This window comes from Tribolium madens, unplaced genomic scaffold, assembly GCF_015345945.1.
Source record: "Tribolium madens isolate multiple individuals breed KSU strain unplaced genomic scaffold, Tmad_KSU_1.1 Scaffold_7;HRSCAF=85;Tcas5.2_LG10, whole genome shotgun sequence".
NCBI classification, from domain to species: Eukaryota; Metazoa; Arthropoda; class Insecta; order Coleoptera; family Tenebrionidae; genus Tribolium; species Tribolium madens.
The window spans coordinates 10834477-10853017 of record NW_025401050.1 but is presented as its reverse complement, the minus strand read 5'-3'; the positions used below and the strand labels follow the sequence as shown (position 1 = coordinate 10853017).

At 32.9% G+C, this 18541-nt stretch overlaps 1 protein-coding gene across 5 annotated transcripts in view; it reads right to left on the bottom strand.

The window, feature by feature from the left end:
• LOC123009669 (zinc finger protein 1) overlaps positions 1-18541 on the bottom strand; it is a 299559-nt gene that overhangs the window by 88139 nt on the left and 192879 nt on the right. For all 5 annotated transcript variants that reach the window (XM_044406126.1, XM_044406127.1, XM_044406128.1 and 2 more), the window contains exon 2: positions 6278-6541. In XM_044406126.1, coding sequence (XP_044262061.1) covers positions 6278-6541 — 264 coding nt within the window. The remainder of the gene's footprint in view (positions 1-6277; positions 6542-18541) is intronic.

The window sequence follows — 18541 nt, the reverse complement described above, 5'->3', positions numbered from 1 at the left end:
TATAGAAAAATATTTGGAAAGTTGTGATCTATTTTCCAGGATTTTTAAGTTTTGACTCGAGCTGGAGCTATATTTTTTAATTTGTCCAAATCTAGTAGGCGCAGCTAGTTTTGGATCACAGATTTGTAATCTTTAGGTCGTTTTACATAGGAAAAGTGTTATTTTATACAAAAGAAAAATTTTTTATAAAAAATAAACCTTATTTGCCAGCATTTTTTGTGTTTGACTAAGCTAATATTTATGTAAGCCGATATTTCTTAATCTAGTAGGCGGAGCTAATTTTGGGTGACAAATTTTAAATTCTTAGGTCGATTTACATAAGGAAAGTGTTATTTTGACCAATATGAAAAAATATTTGCAAAATTTTTGTCTATTTTCCAAGTTTATTTAGTTTTGACTCGAGCGGGAGCTAAATTTTTCAATATGTCCAAATCTAGTAGGCGCAGCTACTTTTAGATTACAGATTTGTAATCTTTGGATTGTTTTACATAAGAAAAGTGGCATTTTACACAAAAGAATAAATTATTATAGAAAATAAAACCTATTTGCCAGCATTTTTTATGTTTGACTAAGCTAATATTTCTTAATCTAGTAGGCGGAGGTAATTTTGGGTGGCAGATTTAGAATTCTCAGGTTGATTTACATAAGAAAAGTGCCATTCTGACCAATATAAAAAAATATTTGTAGAGTTTTGATCTATTTTCCAGGATTTTTAAGTTTTGACTTAAATTGGAGCAACACCATCAGATATGTTTAAATCTAGTAAGCGGCGCTGGATTTAACCCACAGATTTATAATCTCCAGATCAATTTACATAATAAAGGTGCTTTTTTGTTGGGTAGAAAAAATATTTGGGCTATTTTCCTGAATTTTTAAATTTCGACCCAGCTACGTAGGAAGGGCTAATTTTTATTGCTAGATTTTGCACCCTGTTCCCAAATCTGTGTGAAAAATTTAGGTGTGCTCGCGTTATTAATAAAATCCGGGTAGGAGCGTAATCAAATCATTCCGAGTGTATTTACAATCATTCCTGGGCCCCCTTCTGTCCGTCTCCGGCAATATTAGATTTAATTTCTGAGCTTTCATAACTTCAATCGTCTTTGCTTTAATGTTTTTAAGCGCGGAAAAGTGAATTTATCAAGCACACACCGGCCGAGCGAGCAATAACGGCCGGAAAGAAGGGGTCTTTGGTGGGTGGGGGCTGTTCCTCCGGAATCGGAATTTATAAGCAGAATTAATTAGACTAAAAACCACTGCAGCCTTCCCGCACTACTCTGAGCTGCTGTTTTAATTTACAAAAGCCAAACTTAATTCTTGTTCCGACTAAAGGAATAAAGAGAAATGTAAAGGAAAATTAAAACGATTCAACTCAACGCAGCTTTGATTCGGTTTAGTCCGCCATTGCCAAATCTCCAATTCGAGAAAAAACAATGTCGATACCTTTTCATAGAAAATATTAATTTCCCCCACCCCTGGACCTGATTTCACAAGGCGACAAAAACAAGTCATGTCGTGACAACTTGACTAATTTTATATCATCTTGTTTGTCTCAGTAAAAATTTCAAAAACTCCACACACTTTGAACTAAATAATTTTTTTCTAATTTAAATGAATTTAAAATACTTTAACTTTAAATAAATCATTACTCAACAACTATTAGGCCGATTTCCTTCAAATAAAGACTATTCTAAAGGGATGGATTTGCCCTTTAGAATGATATGCAATTTGAAGTAAATCGAAGTAATCTAAGAAAAACCCTACGAGTAAATCTTTTTTCTTCCTCACCATCGTGAAGAGCATCTTTTTATTAGTAAGAATCCAAATTGTTAAAATAATATACTGAGTAGTTTTCAAGATATGATTTTTTGAAGTTAAGGTTTGCTATTCAGGTATTGCGCCATATAGGAGAAATGCATGTTAATCTTACTTAAAATTGCAATTTTATAAAAGTATTTGTTTTAAGACTCTTCTTTTGCGTAAAAATAGTCAATTGCACCTTCTTTGTTCTAATTAGAATAAACAAAAACTGTTTCTTTACTTAAAACAAACAATTAATTAAAGTAAATAAAGAGTTTTGTTGTACTAAAAATGATCACTGATCATTTCAGGGCCGAAGGACATAAATAATAATTTTTGACAATGTCAACGGACTATGATTTGACAACAAAGTGTTCGCCACAGCTGGCATTAGAGCAAAAGAAATAAAAATCATGATGAGGATAACGTAAATTATTTCTATGGAAGGGCAATGTCCGAATCATTACCACATGCAGCTAAAATCTCGTATTTCTTCAAAAAAATCGTAATTTTAAAACTCAAAAATTAAAAATCAGTTTTTACAAACGCTTAAATCAGATGCATATCTGCATTAAAGTTTAAAATTTAAGAAATTTAATTTTTATAACACTTAAAAACAATATAATTTTTCGTATAGTAGAAAATAAAAAACAATAAATAAGACACATGTCGTGACAACTTGAGAAATTTTATATGTTTTGTTTTAAATGTTATATGTTTTATATGTTTTGTTCAAAGTGGACTTTTTGAATTTTTTTTAGTGCATTTGATTTGTCTCACTGAGACGACCAAAATTGGCTTGTGTTTGAGTTTTGTGTATTTTGGCGGAGTCCTGCTTGTGTATTGGCTTAACTGTTTCCTAATCGTGAGTTAATCCCCGACATGGAGTTTCGTCCAGTAAGTGCGATTTGGACCGCAACAGCGCGAACTCGTCCAGGAGTCGACAAACAGGATTAGGTCGAGCGGCCAGGTGGTCATTTCCGAGCACGACAATTAGCAACAGCGACTTTTCCTTCCTTCGAACAAATAGCTAATGAAAATGTTTGCGAAGGACGGGAATTGGCGACGTCAAGGGCGGCGGTGAGAAATGACCAGAGGAAAGCACACAGACCGCATATACGGGATGCAGGTAGCAGCCAACTCGCTGAATTGCCCCCATTTGTCTCCATCCAAACTATGGATGCGAAGAGGGACAAATGAAGAGTTATGGATTCGTAACTGAGCCACAATGACGATGTCGAGTGGACGGGGAGTGCACTCGGAGACATGCATGCTGAGAGCACTAATGCAAATCAAAACGGACATCGCGGGGATTCCCCAATTAGGGCGATACAAACCAACAATTTCCACCCTTGAGCCTTTAAACCAAGTGTTTTGAGTTTTATTTAATTTTTTTTTTTGGTATTATGGGCTTCAAAATTCCGATTTTTGTAATGTAGACCAGACTTTGGTTCAAATATAAAAAAAAATCAAAATTATTGTGATATTTTACATCAGAAAAACTTAAACTGAAAAGATTTAGAGCAAGTAAGCTTTTTTTTTCAAAGATTGTATATCAACGTGGGCATTTTTTTTATTAATTTGGACCTGCTAGACACGATTTTGGGCTAAAACCACCAAAAAAATTTAAAAATCTTGAATTCTTGTCTGGTTAGACTATATTTTGAGCCAAATCTCAAAAACAACAAAATTTTCAAAAATCCTATTGTCAAACAGGGCACTAAACCGAGTCTACATCAAGAATCTTGGTTAAAATGCAATTTTTTCAAAAAATAAACTAAAAACTGTGCTAATTTTCACTAATTTGTGTCTGTAAAATACAAATGTGGAGTTACTTTTTAAATTTTTGACATATTACGTCCTAAAAACATTAAACGTCGGCGAATTTAGGTTTTTGCCTTTGTGGACCACATTTATACAAAAATTTCAAAAACTTAAAACCGAAAAAATTCTATTGGCATATTTGGAATCCTTGTAACATTTTACACAAAAAATTATAAATTGACAATATTTTAGCTAGTTGAAGTTTCAGAAAAGTCACAAAACTGAATGTCACCTGACGACACCCAAAAAAATTTGGTCAAATTTACTTTTTTTTCAAAAACTAAGATCAAAAGTAAACTCAAGAAACACTAAACTGTTCTTATTTTTCAATTGCAATATACATTTTGAGCTAAAACCACAAAACAATTCAAAATTCTGAATTTTTGTTTCATTAGACTATTTTTTGGCCCAAATCCCAAAAACAACAAAATTAAAAAAAATTCTATTGTCAGATTTGGAGTTCTTGCCACATTTTGCGCCTACAACATCAAATTAGAACGATATTTGGGCATTTCTTCCTTCAAACAAGGCACTAGATTGAATTTTACAAGTTCACATCAAAAATCTTGACACAAAAGGCAATTTTTTCAAAAACTAAAATCAAATTATGCTAATTTTGACTAATTTGAGTCCGCAAAGTGCAAATCTGAAGTAATATTTCAAATCTTTGATATATTACACTCTAAAAACATCAAAAGTCGGCAATTTTGGGTTTTTGCCTTTGTGGACCACATTCATGCCCCAAAAACCAAAAATCAGACATAATGTCTAGTGAAAATTTTCAAATCTTTGCTTCGTTTTATATTAAAAAATCAAAACTCAAAGATTTTTTGGCTAAATGTACTTTCACAAGAACGATAAAGTCGAATAGCTAGTTTTTTCAAAAATTAAAACCAAAAGCAGGTATATTTTTAACAATTGGCCTTTGTGAACACGAATCTGGTCTTATTTTTTAAATCTATGACAAATTTCATCCTAAAAATATCAAAAATCCACAATTTTATTGTTGTGGACCACATTTTTACACAAATCTGAAAAACTAAAAATTGAAAAAAAATCTGCTGCCATATTTGGAATTATAAACTGACAACATTTTAGCTAGTTAAATTTTTATAAGTCACAAAACTGGATGTTACCTGACGATACCCAAAAAAAATTTAGTCAAATTTTATTTTATTTTTCAAAAACTAAGTTCAAAGGTGGGCCAGTTTTCATTAATTTGAACCCAAGCAACACGAAACTGTTCTTATTTTTAAATTGCAAAACACATTTTATTCTAAAACCACTGATGCCCTCATCAAAAATCTTGCCAAAAAAAAGCGATTTTTAAAAAAATCAAAATTAAAATTATGCTAATTTTGACTAACTTGATTCCGCAAAGTACAAATGAGGAATTATTTTTCAAATCTTTGACATATTGCGTCCTAAAAACATCAAAATCTTTGCTTTATTTTAAACCAAAAAATCATTTTAGGTAAATGTACAAGACAAGAATAATAAAAACTGAATAATGTTAGTTTTCCCAAAAAATAAAACCAAAAGCAGGTAAATTTTTAACCAAATAGGCGCGATGACACGAATCTGGTCTTATTTTTAAAGTCTATGACACATTTCGTCCTAAAAATATCAAAAATCCACGATTTACACTTGTGTACCATATTTTTATCCAAATTTCAAAAACTAAAAATAGAAAAAATGCGATTGCCACATTTGGAATCTTTATCACATTTCACACAAAAAATCATAAATTGACAACAATTTAGCAAGTTTTACAAAAGTCACAAAACTGAATTTTATCTGACACCTAAAAAAATTTTGGTCGAATTTAAATATTTTTCAAAAACTGAGATTAAAAATGGACCAATTTAATTAATTTTAACTCAAGAAACACAAAACTGTTTTAATTTTTGCAATCACGGATTCACTTTGTCCTGAAAACACCACAATTCGTCAATTTTATATTTTTGACCTTGTGGACCACATTTTTATCCAAATTTCAAAAACTAAAAATCAAAAAAAAATTCTATTGCTACATTTGGAATCCTTGTAATATTTTACACAAAAAATCATAAATTGACAATATTTTAGCATATTTTACAAAAGTCACAAAACTGAATTTTATAAAAAAATTTGGTCAAATTTTAATTTTTTTCAAAAACTGAGATTAAAAGTGGGCCGATTTAATTAATTTTAACTCAAGAAACACAAAACTGTTCTAATTTTTGCAATCACGGATTCACTTTGTCCTGAAAACACCACAATTCGTCAATTTTATATTTTTGACCTTGTGGACCACATTTTTGCCCAAATCTCGAAAACTAAAAATCGTACGAAAATGCGGTTTTCAGATTCGGATTCTACGAGACTTTTTGCATAAATAGCGCTACATTTCAGACTTTTGAGTTTGCGTAGAAGCCACAAAACTAGCAATTTTGCCTCTCGACTGGCCGTCTGCGTTTTTTCCCAGTACTTTGGCTTGTAATTCGGTCCCAACGGCCGCGTTAATTATAATTCCCTTGTAATAAGCTCGCCTCGGACACTAATCAGAATAGGTACAAGCTTTGATAAATTTAATTGGGTCCGAGAGGGCGTTTATCTCTCCGATATCATCCACTTTGTCGTCATCAATTATCCTCTTGAAATATTAAGCACTCACCATTTTCCGAGTGGCCAACAGGTTCCGGGTAGATAACCGCCGTATCGCTCCTCTGGAGATACTCCTCGATGTTTTCATCTTCTTGCTCTCCAACTGCTGCTTTCACCGAGATGAGGTCGTTGGGGGCGTCCTCGGCCGAGCCCCCGGTCACTATTTTGGGCGGATGCATCGAGAGACCGTTGAGGACCTCCTCGGGGACGGTGGCCTCCTTCAGACGCTTGGCGGGGGCCTCGGGACTCATCTGCACCCCGTTCACCACCTCCACTGCAAAAAAATCCATTTCAATCACACACAATTCTCCCCTTCTTTGAATAATTTTAGAAATGTTACTGAAAGTAACATTTTTGAAGGGAGTTTTAAAGTCGTCCTCCATTTCGACCCGATTTGGTCCCTATTGAGTTGTTTTGGTTGGTAGATTATAAGAAATTTTTCCTCACATTCTTATTTTTCTAAAATTTAGAGACTAAAACTACAAATAAACGTGTTTTTTTACGTCATTAACTCCAAAGTGTTTCAATTGGTGCCAAATCGGGTCATATTGGAGGCAGTTTGGCCGAAATCCATTCTCAACAACAAAACCACTTGAATAATAATAAAAATGTGGTAAACAGTAACATTTTTGAATGGAATTTTAAACTCGTCCTCTATTTCGACCTGATTTAATCTCTCTTGAGTTGTTTTGGTTTGAGATTAAGTAAAAGGGCTAAATAGGGGTCAAGAAAATGCTCGAAATCAGGATGGGGAGGTCGTAAAACACCATTTTGGCTAAAACCACTAAAAAATTCATGTCTCCTTAGACTATATTTTGTCCCAAATCTCAAAAAAAAACAAAATTTTCAAAAATTCTATTGTCAGATTTGGAGTTCTTGACATATTTTGCGCCCACAACATCCAAATTAGAACGATTTTGGCCACTTCTTCCTTCACACAAGGCACTAAACCGAATTTTACATGTCCATATCAAGAATCTTGCCAAAAAAAGGCAATTTTTTTTTAAATTAAAATCAAAATTATGCTAATTTTGACTAATTTGAGTCCGCAAAGTACAAATCTGGAGTTATTTTTCAAATTTTTCACATATTACGCCCTAAAAACATCAAAAGTCGGCAATTTTAGGTTTTTGTCTTTGTGGACAACATTTACCCAAATTTCAAAAACCTAAAAAAGAAAAAAAATTCTATTGCCATATTTGAAATCCTTGTAACATTTTACACAAAAAAAATCATAAAAAATTGACAATATTTTAGCTATTTGAAGTTTCACCAAAGTTACAAAACTGAATGTGACCTGACGACCCCAAAACAATTTGGTCAAATTTATTTTTTTTTTCAAAAACTAAGATCAAAAATAAACCCAAGAAACATGAAACTGTGCTTATTTTTCAATTGCAATACACATTTTGAGCTAAAACCACAAAAAAATTCGAAAATTTTGAATTGTTGTTTCATTAGACAATTTTTTGGCCCAAATCTCAAAAACAACAAAATTTTCAAAAATTCTATTTTCAGATTTGGAGTTCGTGCCACATTTTGCGCCCACAATATTTAAATTAGAATAATTTCAAACAAGGCACTAAACCAAATATTACAGTCTACATCAAAAATTTTGACAAAAAGGCAATTTTATAAAAAATTAAAATCAAAATTATGCTAATTTTGACTAATTTGAATCTGCACAGTACAAATCTGAAGTTATTATTTGAATTTTTGGTATATTGCGGCCTAAAAACGTCAAAAGAAGGCAATTTTAGCTTTTTGACTTTGTGGACCACACTATTTATGCCCAAATCTCACAAACTAAAAATCGTACAAATGTCTAGTGTTAAATTTGAAATCTTTGCTTTATTTTATAACACAAAATCACAACTCAACGACTTTTACTTAAATTTACTTTCACAAGAATCATAAAACACCCAAAATTTTGGTCAAATATCTAGTTTTTTCAAAAATTAAAACCAAAAGCAGATACATTTTTGATTAAATTGTCCGTGGTGAAGACAAATCTGGTCTTATTTTTAAAATCTATTACATACTTTGCCTTCAAAACATCAATTAGAAAGTAGAAATAACTGTTTTTAAGTTTTTAACTCCAAAGTGTTTCAATTGGTGGCAAATCGGGACATATTGGTGGCAGTTTGGCCGAAATCCATTTTTAACAACAATAATGTGGTTAACAGTAACATTTTTGAATTGAATTTTGAATATGTCCTCCATTTCGACCTGATTTGGCCTCTCTTGAGTTCGAGATTATGAAAGAGGGCTAATTAGGGGTCAAGAAAACGCTCGAAATCAGGATGCGGAGGTCGTAAAAGCCCGGTTTAATTTTTATTATCTTGTCATACACTTATTTGATTTCGCAGGATAAAAATAATAAATTAAACGAAACGAAACAGCCGACTATAAAAACACAACAACTAAATTGCTACACGAGAAAACACCCCCACCCCGATAATAATAATCAAGGAAAAACAGACTTCCGGTTAAGCTGATGGATGGTTGTTGGTCACACGTCATCAACAAAGAACCAATGAGGTGGAAGGTCGATTTCCTGGTGCTTCTTTGAATATTTCCAATTCGATTTTTGTGTTGTGAGTCATGATCGTAACCCTCTGTACCGTTAAACAACGATTAGTTCTGCAAGGGGTGGATAAAATCCTCCCCCAGGTAGATTTTGAATGGGGTTGGATGAGGGTGAGTGTCACTTAGCTGGACAAACGTCGGCCGCATGCCGATTCGACGTGCCGTAATACCATTAATTATTATGATAATTTCTTCTCGCACCTCGGGGATGAGAAATGGGGTGGCAGATGCGATAAGGGGTAATAGGGACACCGGCGACAGGTATTGTGTGACGCTGAAAAGGGGTTGGGGGTGGCCGACACGAAAAAGCCCAGATTTTTGACACTCATTTCAAATTTTTGACATATTTCGCCCCTTGTGGGCCCAAATCTCAAAAACTAAAAATCATACAAAATATTTTGTGTTAAATTTGAAATCTTTACTTCATTTTATACCAAAAAAAATCATAATTCAAAGACTTTTTTGTTAAATGTTATTTCACAAGAATCATTTACATGAAAACACCCAAAATTTTAGTCAAACAGCTAGTCTTTTCAAAAATTAAAACCAAAAGCAGGTACATTTTTAACTAAATTGGCCTTTGTGAACACGAATCTGGTCTTATTTTTAAATTATAAAACACATTTAGGGCTAAAACCACAAAAAATTTCCAAAATTTTGAATTTCTATCTCATTGAACTATATTTTGACCCAAATCTCAAAAACAACAACAATTTCAAAAATTCTATTGTCAGATTTGGACTTCTTTCTACATTTTGCATTCTCAACATCTAAATTAGAACGAATTTTAGACATTTCTAAACCGAATTTTACGTGTCCACATCAAGGATCTTGGCAAAAAAGGCAATTTTTTCAAAAATTGAAATGAAAATTATGTTAATTTTGACTGATTTGAGTCTGCAAAGTACAAATGTGGAATTATTTTTTAAATCTTTGAAATACTGTTGTCACAAAGTCACAAAGCTAAATGTTACCTGAATTTTTTTTTAACTGAGATCAAAAGTGGGCCAATTGTAATTAATTTGAACCCAAGAAACACGGAAATGTCCTTATTTTTCCATTGCAAGACACATTTTGTCCTAAAGTCACTAAAAAATTCGAAAATTTTGATTTTTTGTCTCATTGGACTATATTTTGAGCCCAAATCTCAAAAACAACAAAATTTCAAAAATTCTATTGTCTTATTTGAAGTTTTTGCCACAGTTTGCGTCCATAACATCTACATTAGGATGGTTTTGGACATTTCTTTCTTCACACAAGGCACTAAACCGAATTTTACATGTCCACATCAAGGATCTTGGCGAAAAAGACAATATTTTCAAAAATTAAAATGAAAATTTTGTTAATTTTTGAGTAATTTGAGTCTGCAAAGTACAAATGTGGAATTATTTTTTAAATCTTTCGATATATTGCGTCCTAAAAACATCAAAAGTCGGCAATTTTAAGTTTTTGCCTTTGTGGACCACATTTATGCCGAAATCTCAAAAACTAAAAATCGTACAAAATGGCTAGGCTTAAATTTGAAATCTGCCTTATGTTATACCAAAAAATCATAACTCAAAGACTTTTTAGTTAAATGTACGTTTACGAAAATCATATAACTGAATTTTACATGAAAACACCCAAAATTTTAGTCAAACAGCTGTTTTTTTCACAATATTTAATCATCTGTAATAAAATAACTCTTTTTTCGAAAACTTAAAAATCCTGAGAAATAGATCAAAATATTTTTTATGTTGGTCAAAATGGCACTTTCCTTATGTAAATTGACCTGAGAATTTGGAATTTGTTACGCAAAATTAGCTCCGCCTACTAAGAAATATCGACACACATAGATATTGGCTTAGTCAAACATAAAAAATGCTGGCAAATAGCTTTTATTTTCTATAATAAATTTTTCTTTTGCGTAAAATCGCACATTTCTTATGTAATACAATCCAGAGATTACAAATCTGTAACCTAAAACCATCTACGCCTAGTAGCTTTGGACATATTGAAAGATATAGCTCCAACTTGAGTCAAATTTTTTTTTTATCTTGGTCTAAATTTTGCTTTCAAGTGTACATCTGTAATCTAATAACACTTTTTTCCACCTGACAAAAGCGTTATTATGCTCCATCCGCATCCAGCTGGCCGTGTTCAAAGCCTCCTTTCTTTTATCAAGTTTACAAAAATATACCGTGTGTTTAATTGAAAACTAGCATCATGGTCCATTTTACAAGCTTCAACTTCCATATATTCGTTGTTTCGTGTTGACACTCGTTTCATAAAAGCTAAGAATCGAGAAATATGACATGTTTTAGCGAAAACTCGGAGCTTATGTATGATGTCGGGGCTAATACTTTGCTTCTTTATTAATATTAAAGTCGATTCGCATTTGCATGTACACAGCGTTATTACGTTATGTTTGCACGACGACAATAAAACCGCTTTATTGCTTGATTTTTTCCACCGAATTCTCAAGTGAGTGATAAGTCGTTGGGTCTGATAAGGGGCCATCTGTGGGCGGTTTTGGTCTATTTTCCAGGATTTTTAACTTTTGACTCAAGCTGTAGCTATATTTTTTAATATATCCAAATCTAGTAGGCGTAGCTGGTTTTAAGTCCTAAATTTGCAATCTCTAAATCGTATTACGTGGGAAAGTAGCATTTTACACAAAAGACAAATTCATCATAGAAAATAAAACCTATTTGCCAGCATTTTTTATTTTTGACCAAGCCAATATCTATTTGTGCCGATATTTCTTAATCTAGTAAGCGGAGCTAATTTTGCGTAACATATTCCAAATTTTCAGGTCGATTTACAAAAGGAAAGTGCCATTTTGACCAATATAAAAAAATATTTGAAAAATTTTGGTCTATTTTCCAGGATTTTTAAATTTTAACTCAAGCAGGAGCTATATTTTTTAATATTTCCAAATCTAGTAAGCGTAGCTGGTTTTAAGTCACAGATTTGTAATCTCTGGATCGTATTACATAAGAGAAGTGGTATTTCGCACAAAAGAAAAATTTATTATAGAAAATAGAATATATTNAGGAGCTATATTTTTTAATATTTCCAAATCTAGTAAGCGCAGCTGGTTTTAAATCACAGATTTGTAATCTCTGGATCGTATTACATAAGAGAAGTGGTATTTCGCACAAAAGAAAAATTTATTAAAGGAAATAGAACCTATTTTCTAGCACTTTTTATGTTCTACTAAGCTAATATCTACATGAAAGCCGATATTTCTTAATCTAGTAGGCGGAGCTAATTTTGCGTAACATATTCCAAATTCTCAGGTTGATTTACAAAAGGAAAGTGCCATTTTGACCAATATAAAAAAATATTTGAAAAATTTTGGTCTATTTTCCAGGATTTTTAGTTTTAACTCAAGCAGGAGCTATATTTTTTAATATTTCCAAATTTAGTAAGCGTAGCTGGTTTTAAGTCACAGATTTGTAATCTCTGGATTGTATTACATAAGAGAAGTGGTATTTCGCACAAAAGAAAAATTTATTATAGAAAATAGAATATATTTTCCAGCACTTTTTATGTTTTACTAAGCTAATATCTACATGAAAGCCGATATTTCTTAATCTAGTAGGTGGAGCTTATTTTGGGTAACAGATTTCAAATTCTCAGGTAGACTTACATTAGGAAATTGTCATTTTGACCAATTTAAAAAATATTTGAAAAATTTTGGTCTATTTTCCAGGATTTTTAAGTTTTAACTCAAGCAGGAGCTACATTCTTTAGTATTTCCAAATCTAGTAAGCGTAGCTTGTTTTAAGTCACAGATTTGTAATCTCTGGATTGTATTACATAAGAGAAGTGGTATTTCGCACAAAAGAAAAATTTATTATAGAAAATAGAACCTATTTTCCAGCACTTTTTATGTTCTACTAAGCTAATATCTACATGAAAGCCGATATTTCTTAGTCTAGTAGGCGGAGCTAATTTTGCGTAACATATTCCAAATTCTCAGGTCGATTTACAAAAGGAAAGTGCCATTTTGACCAATATAAAAAAATATTTGAAAAATTTTGGTCTATTTTCCAGGATTTTTAAGTTTTAACTCAAGCAGGAGCTATATACTTTAGTATTTCCAAATCTAGTAAGCGTAGCTTGTTTTAAGTCACAGATTTGTCATCTCTGGATCGTATTACATAAGAGAAGTGGTATTTCACACAAAAGAAAAATTTATTATAGAAAATAGAACCCATTTTCCAGCACTTTTTATGTTTTACTAAGCTAATATCTACATGAAAGCCGATATTTCTTAATCTAGTAGGTGGAGCTAATTTTGGGTAACAGATTTCAAATTCTCAGGTAGACTTACATAAGGAAAGTGCCATTTTGACCAATAGATAAAAATATTTGGAAAGTTTTGGTCTATTTTCCAGGATTATTAAGTTTTAAGTCAAGCAGGAGCTATATTTATCAATATTTCCAAATCTAGTAAGCGTAGCTGGTTTTAAGTCACAGATTTGTAATCTCTGGATTGTATTACATAAGGAAAGTGGTATTTTACACAAAAGAAAAATTTATTATAGAAAATAGAACCTATTTGCCAGCATTTTTTATGTTTGACCAAGCCAATAACTATGAGTGCCGATATTTCTTAATCTGGTGACATATTTCTAATTCTCAGGTCAATTTACATAAAGGAAGTGTCATTTTGACCAATATAAAAAATATTTATAAAGTTTTGATAAATTTTCCAGAATTTTTAAATTTTCGAAAAAAGGGTTATTTCATGCTTGTAGCCGATTTGGTGCCCATTGAGTTACTTTGGATAGCCACCACGCCACCTCTTTGTCCAGATTTGGTACCTATCGACTCTCTTAAAGCAACGTTTAGTAAAGCAACCGCTTTATTGCTTGATTTTTTCCACCGAATTCTCAAGTGAGTGATAAGTCGTTGGGTCTGATAAGGGGCCATCTGTGGGCGGTGATGTTTCATCAACTAATCGGTCGATGAAAAGAAGCGGTAAAATGAAAAATAAATCTCATTAAACACGCCCACGTTCGATGCAAGTGTGCAGTACTGAAAGGAAACACTTTTGATAATTTCTCAGGAAATGTAGGGTCATTGCAGGTTCGTGGGTTGACAAGTTCACCGACAGATTACAACGAGGTTAAGTCTGTCTCTACCATTCCCAGAACTGATACACAAGCTTTGATTCATACCTAGTCATGTGTTGCTTGATGTTTTTTTTTTCCGTATTCACTAATTACGAATTAGTCACGGTGGACGATAAGATTACAGGATGGCCAACCCAACTTCCACAATACAGACACTGTTGTTTGGGCGGATGTGGTCGCACTGTCATAATCAAAATCTGAAGCCAAATCTGCAAACAGATTTTTGATACGACGCTTAGTTTCCGAGATATCCGAACTCCAAGACAAATCAATGAGTGCCAAGTCTGGGTCCACAAGTGGAAAAACATATAATTGCCAGGTTTTGGTGGTTTAAAACTAGCTAAAATGTTGGCAATTTATGATTTTTTGTGTGAAATCTTACAAGGATTCCAAATATGGCAGCAGAATTTTTTTCGATTTTGAGTTTTTAAGATTTGGGTAAAAATGTGGTCGACATGTGCAAAACACTAAAATTGTGGATATTTCATATTTTTAGGACGAAATGTGTCAGGCCAATTAAGTTAAAAAAAAATTGAAAAAACTAGCTGTTTGACTAAAATTTTGGGTGTTTTCACGCATTTAACTAAAAAGTCTTTGAGTTATGATTTTTTGGTATAAAATAAGGCAAAGATTTCAAATTTAAGACTAGACATTTTGTACGTTTTTTAATTTTTGAGATTTGGGCATAAATGTGGTCCACAAATGCAAAAACCTAAAATTGCCGACTTTTGCTGTTTTTAGGACGCAATATGTCAAAAATTTAAAAAATAATGCCACATTTGTACTTTGCAGACTCAAATTAGTCAAAATTAACATAATTGCCTTTTTTGCCAAGATCCTTGATGTGGACATGCAAAATTCGGTTTAATGCCTTGTGTTAAGGAAGAAATATCAAAAAATTGAGGGTACAAACTGTGGCAAAAACTTCAAATATCACAAAAGAATTATGTTCTTGTTTTTGAGATTTGGGCCCAAAATATAGTCCAAGAGACAAAAAAAATTTGAATTTTTTAGTGACTTTAGCACAAAATGTGTTTTACAATTGAAAAATAAGAACATTTCCGTGTTTCTTGGGGTCAAATTAATTACAATTGGCCCACTTTTGATACAGTTAAAAAAAATTCAACCAATTTTTTTTGAGTGTCGTCAGGTAATATTTAGTTCTGTGACTTTTGTAAAACTCTCTAAAATGTTGCCAATTTATGTTTTTTTGTGTGAAATGTTCCAAATATGGCAGCAGAATTTTTTTCGATTTTTAGTTTTTGAGATTTGGATAAAAATGTAGTCCACGAAACCTAAAATTGTGGAGTTTTGATATTTTTACTTTTCAATGAAAACCTGATGAAAATGTTCCAAAAAGATATAAAATTGAAAAAAAGAAAAACTATGAATAAATGAAACTTTTAGATACAATTGTTTAAAATTTTACATTCGTGTTATCATTTTCTCTTATCTGAAACGTTATCACGATCATTTGAAAACTGTTTAAATTAAACAAATCAAAAACCACATCCATGCTTGAATAATCGCCAGGTTTCGTATAATAACCACCTGTTTTTCCGTATTTGGTGCCAATTGAATCACTTTGCAGTAGAAAATACGTTTTTTATACTGCGAAAGGTGTAAAAAGTTTTCTTGAAACTTTCTTTACATTCTTTGGAGCAAATCTCCCTCCAACATTTGAAAGAGAGACAAATACGCAAAATATCGCCAATATCATTCAAAAATATTTTGGAAAATGCCTCAAAAATCCCTCCACGTGTTTTCAATGGGTGCAAAATCGTGTCAAAAATCGTATTTTTCTGTTTGTTGAGCGAATTGGCGTCCCCAATGTCCGATAATAGTGATAATTCAGCACTTTTCGTGTGCTGAAGGTGTCGAAAACGCTGAAAGTTGTTCAAGAGTCACTATTGTAATGTTTTATTTATGTAATGCGTGATTTGGATTAGCATGACTATGGCGTAAAGTTTGAAAATAACATCCTGGATCGGTCCCATTAGCAAGTATATAATCTCTCAGCTAACAAAAGTAAAAGTTTTTATGACACTCAATGTTCCCCCAACCTTGGAACCGCTCATCCAATTATTATCGATTGGAGGAGTATGAGTCGGCGGCCATAAAGCGCGATATTTGCTTATTGATATCTTCGAACTTGTTGAATTGCGATTATCTTATCGTCGAGATTGATAGTTTTTCCCACCAGCGTTTCAAGTTTTGAAAAAGACAAACGCGAGGCCGTGCCACCCGAGAGATTGTTGATGTTATCAGTGGCCGAACGGGCGCCCGAAATTGCGAAACACAGCCCTCAACGTCTGAAAAGGAGGAGGAAAAAAATAAACAAATTTTCATACGAGTCAACGCTATAAAATCCCTAATATATACAATTTTCAGGTAGATTTGTAAAGATGTCAGCAAGTCGGGTGCTGTAAAGTTTTTTATATTCCGGCACTCAGAGACTAAATACAATTTTACGACTTTTAAATGTCCTCTTCTACGGAATTCCTACAAAGAAGATATTCATAAACGAATGCCTTACTAAACGCTGCACCCACTAAATGGAAAACGACGACAAAAATATGAAAATACGCTCGACGACGAATTTTAAACGTCGTTAAACCGCGTCCTCCTTACAGCGGATGATTATTCAACTTCGACACAATTAACTTTTATGACATACTTTGCACTGTATATACGAACAGGGGTGCTCCCTCCGCAAAAGAGGCCCCAAATCTGCTTTAAGAGAGTCGATAGGTACCAAATCTGGACAAAGAGGTGGCAAAGTATCTCAATGGGCACCAAATCCGGAAAAAAGGCGTTTTTTAGCGCACATCTGTAATGAAATAAGTCTTTTTTCGAAAACTTAAAAATCCTGGAAAATGGACCCAAACTTTCTAGATATTTTTTATATTGGTCAAAATGGCACTTTCTTTATGTAAATCAACCTAGGAATTAGAAATCTGTTACTCAAAATTAACTCCACCTACTGGATTAAGAAATATCGGCTTATGTAGATATTAGCCTAGGCAAACATAAAAAATGCTGGCAAATAGGTTTTATTTTCTATAATAAATTTTTCTTTTGTGTAAAATACCACTTTTTTTATGTAAAACAATCCAAAGATTACAAATCTGCAATCTAAAACTAGCTGCGCCTACTAGATTTGGACAAATTAAAAAATATAGCTCCAGCTCGAGTCAAAACTTAAAAATCCTGGAAAATAGAGCAAAACTTTCCCCAATTTCTTTATATTGGTCAAAATGTAATTTTCAAGGTAACTCAATGAGCACCAAATCCGGAAAAACAAGGGCTTTTTAATAAATTTTGCTTCAGATTGACTCTAAGCGTATGTCTAAATATTTAGTCAAAATTTTCATCATAAAAAACAAACATAAGTAGCAAAAAATAAGTTGTTTTCATTAAATGTGGATTTTGTAGATTTAACACTCTTTGAACAATTTTGGTTGCTCCTTCTAGAATTGTGTTACAAAATTGGCCACTTATTTTTCTTTTCTGTGATTTTGAAAGTTTTTGTTAAAAAATTGTTCTGTTTACACAATTTCAAGGCTAAATTCGCATTAAATATAATTAAATCGGCCAAATCTGGCGGCTAAGTTTTCTTAATTTCAGTTTTTTAGTATATGAATGATTTAATTCGACAAATGCTTGTAATGAGAATGCCAATACATAAAATTTAGAAATTCAATGGGTGTCAGATTGGTTGAAGGTGGAGCCATGGTGGCCAAACTATGATTTTTTCCCCTTATTCGAAATCTAATTATAAAAAATCACCCTCTGATTTATCTGTGGGAATCAGCGGCCAAACATAAATGAATCATTGTGTAGGGATTTAAAGGTCGCGTGTCGCGAGAATCGCCCTCCTGGCAGTCACGTGTTCAAAGGTACCCGATTAGTGCAGACTCAGTGACATCAATCAACGGTAAAGTGGAGATAACGAAACTCCGGATTTAACACAGTACGCTTAACTCGACCCCTCTGACACATGCTCCTCCTCGGACCATATAAATCACAGATATTAAACATGAAAAGTGAGAGAGGAGAGAAAAAAATCAAAATCTCGATTCCGTCATTGCTTCAAGAAGCACTTGTAAGCCAGGCATTCGAGTACTCTATTTACACAAGTGCTAAATAAACTTTTTGTGAAGGTTTTGTTTTTTCCGAGGCCAGGATATGAGCGCAGGTTATTGAAATGTGGCCGTTTTAATGAAAGAAGCTCCCTTTTCCGCAAACAAAACCCTCGATGATGGTCAAATGAGTTTTTGCCTTGATGGGGTTGCACCTAGACTCCTCAAAAGGCCCAAAAATGCATTTTTCTTGGGGATAATTAAAGCCAACGGTGTGGTATTTGGCGGCAGAGTCCGCTTTTATCCCTCACTGTACACCAGGGATGATATTACGGCAGCAGCCGGGAGAAAAACAGCAATATGTGATCACACGCGATGTCAATGTCGAAATAATGACGATTATATAGGAAAAGTAATTTTCCCCTTCATTTGCATACTTGATGAAAATCTCATCGCCGAGGCGAGGGCCACCAGGCC